The sequence below is a fragment of the Myotis lucifugus genome, unplaced genomic scaffold, assembly GCF_000147115.1.
Source record: "Myotis lucifugus unplaced genomic scaffold, Myoluc2.0 scaffold_117, whole genome shotgun sequence".
Taxonomy (NCBI): Eukaryota; Metazoa; Chordata; class Mammalia; order Chiroptera; family Vespertilionidae; genus Myotis; species Myotis lucifugus.
This window is the reverse complement of record NW_005871165.1, coordinates 2,306,449-2,315,728: the sequence shown is the minus strand read 5'-3', so window position 1 is coordinate 2,315,728 and position 9,280 is coordinate 2,306,449. Positions and strand designations below refer to the sequence as shown.

General features: G+C 43.8%; 1 protein-coding gene across 1 annotated transcript in view; it reads left to right on the top strand.

Annotated features, from left to right (window-relative positions):
• The first annotated feature begins 2,036 nt into the window (after positions 1-2,036).
• PTS (6-pyruvoyltetrahydropterin synthase) overlaps positions 2,037-9,280 on the top strand; it is an 8,217-nt gene continuing 973 nt past the window's right edge. The window contains exons 1-5 of the mRNA XM_006093480.3: positions 2,037-2,161; positions 4,252-4,331; positions 6,132-6,154; positions 6,516-6,572; positions 8,848-8,918. Coding sequence (XP_006093542.1) covers positions 2,079-2,161; positions 4,252-4,331; positions 6,132-6,154; positions 6,516-6,572; positions 8,848-8,918 — 314 coding nt within the window. The 5' untranslated portion in view covers positions 2,037-2,078. The remainder of the gene's footprint in view (positions 2,162-4,251; positions 4,332-6,131; positions 6,155-6,515; positions 6,573-8,847; positions 8,919-9,280) is intronic.

Sequence of the window (9,280 nt, the reverse complement as noted above, 5' to 3'; positions counted from 1 at the left end):
CAGTAGCAGGCACACAATGGCAAGAAGAACCTAAGCAGAACAGATATTTCAGGTGTGGGAGCTTAGAGGCTGAGGAAACCATCAGAACATAAATCTCCTGATACTTCTCCAGACAAGACATGGAGGTTTGATCTTCTCTGGATCTGAAGGCTGAAGGAGCCACTAGTTGACACCCAGGAAATATACAGGTGTGATCATGTCTTTCCTCTGTTTATAAACCTTTACTCCATCCTACTACACAGGGAGGGAAGTTTAAACATATAAAGGTTAGTAGCATAATCATAAGATTTTGATCCACGGATGCCTGGATTCTGGCTTGGCCCTGCCATCTATGAGGTTCTTGAAGAAGAGGACAGAAAGGGGTCAGTGATGTTTTGTAATCTATGTACACAATGCCTGGTAATCCAGTGCAGAAAGTTTCGGTAAAACTGAGTGAGCATCTGACTAATGTTGAAAGCCTAGGCAGGGCCTCTTCCTCTCCCTAAGCCCAACTCATCACTGGCCAGTGTCCAGAGACTCAAGGAAAGGGCTGTGTGGTCCACAAGTGAGGGGAAAAGGAAGTAGTGTCCACCCTCGTGACCTTCTCTCAACTAATCATATCTGTAAAGACCTATTTCCAAATAAAGTTATATTGTGAGGTACTGGGGATTAGGACTTCAACCCATTAATTTGGGGGATACAATAACTGGATCACTGAGGGTGAATTTTGTGAGTACCTTTATATTGAACTAGAGGCCCGATGCATGAAATTCATGCAAGGGGCTCAGCCCTCGCAGCCCTGGCCGGCCCTGGCTTGTCTGGAAGGTCATCTGGACGGTTGTTCTGCTGTTCAGTTTAATTAGCATATTAGCTCTTTATTATATAGGATTAGCTTTAATAAAAAAAATTTTAGAGCAAGAATTCAAATTCAATGACATACTTTACTAAAGCAAATAGATAAAATGATTTCCCAGAAATGTCTTACCTTTTATTAGATTCTTCAAACTATTTTTGGAATAAGTGTCTGTGTTAAACACTGTCTGTTTGAGTATCACTGATATAGTCAGTGTCTGGGAAATATTGTTTGTATTATATGTGATCTTGGTTAAGTACTTAACTATTCTGGGCCTGTGTTTTCTTACCTGTCAAGTGGGAGGACTGAACTAGATAGTCTATAAAAAAAATCTCTGAAGCTTATAATTCTTTGAAGTTTTTTTTCTTTGCAGCACAAGGGGGAGATGAGAAACATTTTTGGAAAAATGTGTGAAGAATGGTACATAGCATGTTAATAATTTAATGCAGAACCAACAATATATAGCTGGAGACCTGAGGCACTTGAGAGAAGTCACCATTGGGGCTTATATATCAGCCACACCCATGATTTTATCTGTCTTTCTCAGTGCTGGGGGGAAAAATGCCTCCTAATAGATATTCAATAACTATTTGAGGAAAGCATGAATGCAAGCAAGACCTGGTACGGTACTGGGCATGTAAGTTGTTTGCATATTCCTTATGAGTAGTTGTGAGGAAACGAGAGGTGATGCATTCGACATAGAATCGCTGGTGTGGGTGCTCATGGGTGCGCGTACTCGCTCGGTGCCAGCCCAGGGTGACACACGGTTTCACAGTCCAAAGGTAGTCTACTCTCCGAAAGCCGCGTGGTCCTGCACGTACCCTCGAATTCCTGCCTCCTTTACCATAGGAGACCGGCCCTGCGGTAAACCAGACACTGGAAGTTTCTATTGTAATCCAGGGCATGTAGAAGCGACTGGGAGGGGCGGCTCAAAGAAGTCCCTCCGGGGCCCGAAGGTGTGCCCAGACTGACCCTGACTGCGTGGCATGGCCTCAGGCTGAGCAGACATAAAAATCGGCATTAAACCCATTCATTTGACCAGGGCTAGGTATGCCCAGCTACCGGAATTAGGAGATCCAATCAGCAAGGGACAGTGCTGCAGCCTCCAGGCCGGCAGAGGGAGCCCAGCCCCAGGGCGCAGCGCAGAGACTTCCGGGCGCAGCGCGCATGCGCAGCCCTGGCGGGAGGCTCCGCCCACCCGAGCCACTGTCACCAAGGGAGGTGCCGGGCGCGGAACTGCCAGGCGATGAGCGAGGCGGCTCCCCGTCGGCGCCGCTGGGCGCGAGTATCCCGTCTCGTCTCCTTCAGCGCCACCCACCGGCTCCACTGGTGGGTTGTGCCCCCAGCGCGGGTGGTGGGGCGGGCCCGGCGCGGGGCTCGGGGCGCGGGTGTGCGCTCGGAGGTGGGGGCGGCGCGCCCGCTCGTCCCTTGGGCGTCAGGCCCTTTCGGCGACACCGTTAGGAGCCTAGTGAAGAGACCGGGCTCCGGAGGAGGCGGTGCACGTGGTGGGCAGTGGAGCCGACTGCGAGGGAGAAGGCGCTGGCTCCTGACCTCGTGATCTCGAGCGAGGCGGTAACGGCCAGAGGGGCTCACCTCGCCCAGAGCCCAGATCGCACCGTGCCCGGCGCATAGTATACGCACTATAGGTGTCAGCTACCGAAACTCATCTAAATACAGCGCAATGTTATCCTCTCGGCACCTACGAGAAAATGAACCAGGATGTTCACTTTCCTAAGGCAGCTCTGAGAGCGAGCAGCACAGTTGCAATTCGATCCCACAGCTTGATGGCACTAGAGTTGGTTCTTTTTTTTTTTTTTTAACTGTGATCTTTTTTATTTTTTTTCTATATATTTTTAAATTTTTATTTATTGAACTTCAGAGAGGGAGGGGAGAGAGAGAGAGAGGAGAGAGAAACATTGATTTGTTGTTCCAGTTCTTTATGCACGCATTGGTTGTTTCTTGTATGTGCCCTGACCGGGGATCGAACCTGCAACGTTGGCATATCAGGACAATACTGCAATCAACTGAGCTACCCGGACAGGGCCTAGAGTTGGTTCTTTTTTAAAAAAATATATTTTTATTGATTTCAGAGAGGAAGGGAGAGGGAGAGAGAGAGAGAGAGAAACATCAGTGATGAGAGAGAATCGGCTGCCTCCTGCAGGCCTCCTACTGGGGATCCAGCCCACAACCCGGGCATGTGCCCCCACCAGGCGTGGAACCAGGATCGGGCCCACAGGTTGGCGCCTAAGACTGAGCCAGGCCTGCGGGGCTACAGTTGATTTTGGGAGTTTTGTCCCTCATGAGCAAGCTCCACTCTGAGCACCCTCTCCCCCATCTGTAAAATAAGGATAATTTCTACCTAGCAAGGTCCAAACGTCATTTACTGGAGAGGTATCTTGTGTGCTTGTCAGGCCTTGTACCAGGTTAACAGATGCAGCCGTGAGCAGTGCGCACCCGTCACTGCCTTGCGGGTGGAGTGTGCAATGTGGTCAATACTGTGGAAGGTACAGTGAGATAATTGTGTGCAAAAGCTTTGTGAACTGTAGCATTTTAAGCGTAAGAAGTGCAGGAGCAGGAGAAGGTGGGGGAACTAATAAAGCGGGGCTCAACCAGAAAGGGGATGTATAATGGGAAGCTTGAACATATGAGGGTAGTAAGGACTCATTAAAGATGCAATGACTGGACAGGTATAGGCATACAAATCCATTAAGCAAGGTGCTCTCTGCCTGGAACAACAGTTGAGTATTGTAATTGTAAAGTGTCCCCTAATTTGAATGCCCCTCAATGGACTGGTGAAGTTATCAGAGGAGGCATGATAAAGCAAGATTGTTATAGAAGAGACTAATAGGTCATGTAATTATTTTTCAGGAGCAATGAGAATTTATTTTTTAAAAATTTTTATTGATTTCAGAGAGAGGAAGGGAGCGGGAGAGAGAGATAGAAACATCAATTATGAGAGAGAATCATTGGTTGGCTGCCTCCTGAATGCCCCCCACTGGGGATCGAACCCACAACCTGGGCATATGCCCTTGACGGGAATCGAACCCGGGACCCTTCAGTCTGCAGGCCGACGCTCTATCCACTGAGCCAAACCACCTAGGGCAGCAATGAGAATTTAAACCACTTGACGACAGGCATCTTTTATCATTCAGCTGTGTCTAATACGTAGTAGGTATTCAGTAAATGTTGAGAAATGGAAGGGCCTTGAGCAGATCAGGTTTTGGAGTCTTGCTGTGGAACAAGGGGGTTGAATTTGCTTATGCTAATTTGTATGGTGTGATAGTCTAATTGGGGGGCATACAGTGGTTCCTGACATAAAGCTGAATAATGAGACCCAGTTGATTTATGATTCTCCATTTGATGAGCTAAAGTATTAATAAATTGTGAAGCTTATGTTGACTTTTGTTTTTCCTGGTCAGCAAATCTCTGAGTAATGAAGAAAACTTGAAACTGTTTGGAAAATGCAACAATCCAAATGGTCATGGGCACAATTACAAAGGTGAGAGGAAAACTGATGAAATTTTAGCCCTTTCAATAAGAGTGGAAAAATCTTTAGCAAATAGAATCTTAATGAGTAAAAAAACTTACAGGAAGAGCAGTAGTGCTTTGAGACGTGAATGAGAAGTTAAGTGGAAGTTCAGAATGAAAAGAGCTGTTGTCTTGGTGGGATGTGTTTTAGCTTTTACCTTGCAATTAATCGTCTGCTATGATAGATAGTCCAATGAATGGTTTAAATAAATATTTTTGGCTTTAGTGCACATATTGAGATTTTTTGGGCACATGTTTCATTCTAATTAGGTGTTGCTGAGGCTAATGTTAAAATTAGATTGTATATTTGAATAAGTAATGACTGACAAAAGGGGGATGTTGGTTGGGAATATGCTGTATGGAAGAAAGTAGATTGAGTTGAAAACTTTGCCAGCAGTGTTCAAGAAAGTAATTCATTTATACCAGAACTAGAGGCCCAGTGCACAAAATTCATGCGGGGGAGGGGGGGGGGTGTCCCTCAGCCGGGCCTGCATCCTCTCCAATCTGGACCCCTTGGGGGATGTCCGACTGTCGGTTTAGGCCCGATCCCTGAGGCAGTCAGACATCCCTCTCACAATCCGGGACTGCTGGCTCCTAACCACTCGCCTGCCTGCCTGCCTGATTGCCCCTAACCACTTTTGCCTGCCAGCCTGATTGCCCCCTAACCACTCCCCTGCTAGCCTGATTGACACCTAACTGCTCCCCTGCTTGCCTGATCGCTCCCAACTGCCCTCCCCTGCTGGCCTGGTCTCGCCCCCAACTAACCTCCTCTGCCGGCCTGATCGCCTGCCCTCCCCTGCAGGCCTGGTTGCCCCCAGCTGCCCTCCCCTGCCAGCCTGGTTGCCCCCAGCTGCCCTCCCCTGCCGGCCTGTTTGCCCACAACTGCCCTCCCCTGCCGGCCATCTTGTGGCGGCTATCTTGTGGTGACGTCACGCGTGACCCCCACCTAGGCTTTTATTATATGGGATAAGAGAGTTGATTGTTTGGAATATAGCTGATGTCTCAAAAAACAGGTACGTAAGCCATCAAGTATCACAGCATACAGGATGGTGGAGTAAGACCAGGAAAGGTATCAGAAGATCAAGATTTCTAGTTTAGTTACTGCCTCTTACTGGTACTTGACCTATGATACCTCTCATTCTTAGTATGTTCATTTATCATATAATATCACATGGTGTTTGTATGGAGCTGAAAAAAATATAAAAGTTCTTAATTTGTAAAGTATTCTATTATCATGATTTTTCAAGTGCTTCATACAAGCACTTGTTAATTTACAAAGCATTACTGTAAACTGTATACATTCATCTCAGTAAAGGGATAAGAGCTTTAGTCCCCTGCCTCCCCAAAAAGAGTTTTAGTTAGTAGTTTTGCTTGCTTAGAAAGGTACTGCCCAAAAGGTACTGGCAGGTGTGCAGCTGGACTTCTTCCTGTGCATTTCCTACTTTTACAGGTAGCGATTGGGCAGCATCTTGATCCTTTCTCGTGGAGATTTCTAACTAGTGCCATCAGCATCATCAGCAGAATTTATACCCTTCTTGGCTTTGGCTGAGCTCTTCTGCTTAGCTAAAGCTCCTACTAAGCTCTTCTGTCTTGGTTGACTCTTGCTTTGGTTGATAAAACAATCAACTAAGAGGACAGATGTTTTTTGGGGAAATATAAATATAGCTTTGTGGGGGCAGAGATCTAATAATTTATGTTGCTAACTTGTGCTTGGATGTTAATCTGTTGAAAGTCATGTCGGTCTTTTGGTATTTTGTTTTCTTTCCCGTAGTTGTGGTGACAGTACATGGAGAGGTATGTGCTGAATATATCTGTGTGGTCCTCTTTCTGCCAATGTGATAGATTCAGTGTGAAAAATTCTGTTCAAATCATTATTGCTTCACTGTTGTCCTTTGTGTCTGGCGAGCTGCTGCCATTCCAGGCCTTTCCTCTCCCTAAGTGTCACCTTTAATGTGCTGTATGTGGGCAGGTAGAAGAGCAATACAATGAAAGGATGCCTGGAGCACTTGGTGTTCCCATGCTGAGACTGATGAGACTGATGATTGTGTTGGGGGTGAAGGCAAATGTGGGCACGTTGTACAGCTTTTAATAATTTACCAGAGGTTTAAATATGAAGAGCATGTTATAGTAATATTCTCCTCTATTTATTCTCTAGATCGATCCTGTTACAGGCATGGTTATGAATTTGACTGACCTCAAAGGGTATATGGAGGTAATGGCATGTTTGGTGCTTATTATGTGCCGTCCCCTAAGTAACTCCCATCAGTTACTTGCTTTTCACTTTCCCAACCAAGTAACTCCAGAGTTCCATGATGGGGTGAGTGGAATTGGGTGTGGGAATAGGGGAGTAGTTGGAAGAACTGCTTTCATGTTCTTCTAATGGTGTTTGGGTGACTTAATGGAAATTAGTCACCATTGTATTACAGTGATGGAGATAAATGTAGCATGCTCATCTTGTATTCCTTGCTGCCATTCCTGATTTCCTACATTTAACAATTTCTACTGTTCTTTCAAGATACAGATTTCTTTTTGAAGTTTTCTTTTTTTTCCTCTGAATTTTCCTTATGTCTTCGATCATATATTTTAACACTACCCTGTTTTAGTCACTCTAGTTTGATTATAAAGTCACTGGGGCAGTTCATCATAAGGGTAACACAAAAGAATGTGTTCAATAAAGGACTTACTGATTGTATCACTTTAGAATTCTTGCATTGTAAGAGACTGTAGATAATATCTAAGTAATTTTTTCATGCCATAGATTGTTTGAGAGATGCTAAACAGTTAACTCTAGGTCATATAGTTACTCCTTTACAAAGTTGGGAGTAGATTTGCTTGTATCCAGCTTAGCTTTATTATGTCATCATTTCACCTGTTTATTTAGTTCTTTGCTTCAGGTCTGCTCCTTCCTTTTGTTCTAAACTTTGTTTCATAAAAATGCTGTTATTAATAATCATTATTTCTTTCATAATAATTATCCGTATATTCAAGTTTGCCTACTTTGCATCAGTGTTTGGGCTCAGTACTAGGAATGCAAAGATGAATGGGACAGAGCCCTGTCCCACAGAATGCTCATGTTATTTTTTTCTAGGAGGTAAACAATAAGTTCTCACAGGGTGAAAAAGATGAAGGGATTGAGAAGTACAGATTGGTAGTTACAAAATAGTCATGGGGATGTAAAATGCAGCATAGGAAATATAGTCAATAATATTGTAATAACTATGTATGGTACCAGGTGGGTATTGGAAATATCAGGGGAACACTTTGTAAAGTATATGGTTATTTAACCATTATGCTGTACACCTGCAAATAATACAAAATAATACTGAATGAAAAGTGTAAGCCAAAAAAAAAAGTTTTCAGTTAGTTGGTTGAATAAATGAATAAGAGAGTTAATGAATGAATAAACAGCACTGTGCTCCAAGTGCCTTTGGAAAGCTAGAAAGACAGAGTTCTTACAAATACATAGAGTGACATTTAAGACAGCAGTATGAGAAATATGAGATGCCCCAAGTAAGCATCATGATTAAATACACCTTTGTTTACCACCTTGAAGGATACCACACATCAGTAAAAGTGGCTCATCATGGCATACAGAGCAAAGCCAGAGTCCTGTTAAAGACGCTGCAGTGGAAGAGTTGGGACTTGAACTGGAATTGAAGATAAAGCAAAGATATTTCTTTTCTTGATATCTATGTAGATATCACTTAATCTATTTTAAAGGTGGTTTGGTTTAGGACTTATTATTTTTATGATTATGATTTTTCTCAAAAAATGATTGCTATTTTTATTATTAATGTATACTTGTTAGACATTATGGAAAATTAGATTGTTTTGATTTTGAACAATATAGCTAAAAGTAAAAACGTAGAAAATGCTTAGCTTTTGTACAATATAGCTAAAAACTTAGAATAAAGCAATTATAATTCTTGACATTGGTAAGGGAAACCATGTTAATATATAAGCATTAGAAAGAAATGCATTTATGTTTTGTATTTTTTCTTCTAAGGGCTCAAGATCATTTTTAAATTACTCCTTATAGCAGAAATTTAGAACTCTTAATGTAATATCAGTTTTAGTCTGCCTTATAAAATGTAGTACTCACTGAATCTTTCTCCTAGTGACATTGTGGCATTGTCTTGAAGGTGAGACTCTATGGAGTAGTATTTTTGGTAACTTTTTGGACAGAATGCAAGAATGTTAAACTGAATTCTGGATCACAGTGGCTGTTATGAGAAAACTCCAGTGAATTCTCTACTTATTGGTTTCTTAACCTCTTTGCACTAGTAAGGAGGATAAACAGTCATTATGGAGAGCTTACGTTATTTCACAATTTTAAACTTTCTGAAATGGCTTTGTAAGACACAGATAAAGTATACAATAAAAGTATTGAGTTAGTGGCTGAATGATAAGTTTTAGAGGCAAAGGTGGAACACTTTGGAATCTGAGTCATAAATGGAATTGATATTTTTCCTCTCTTTTGTCTGTAGGAGGCAATCATGAAACCCCTTGATCATAAGAATCTAGATTTAGATGTGCCATACTTTGCAGATGTTGTAAGGTGAGTGTGATTACCTAATCCTATATAATAAAGAGGTAATATGCAAATTGACTGTCATGCCCTCGCACAAGATGGCCACCACAAGATGGTTGGCACGGGAGGGCAGTTAGGGCGACCAGGCTGGCAGGGGAGGGCAGTTGGGGGCGACCAGGCCTGCAGGGCATGGCAGTTAGGGGCAGCCAGGCCGGCAGGGGAGGGTAGTTAGGGGCGATCAGGCCGGCAGGGGTGGGCAGTTAGGGGGGACCAGGTCTGCAGGGGAGGGCAGTTGGGGCGACCAGGCCTGCAGGGCATGGCAGTTAGGGGCAGCCAGGCCAGCAGGGGAGGGTAGTTAGAGGCGATCAGCAGGGAGGGCAGTAGGGGGG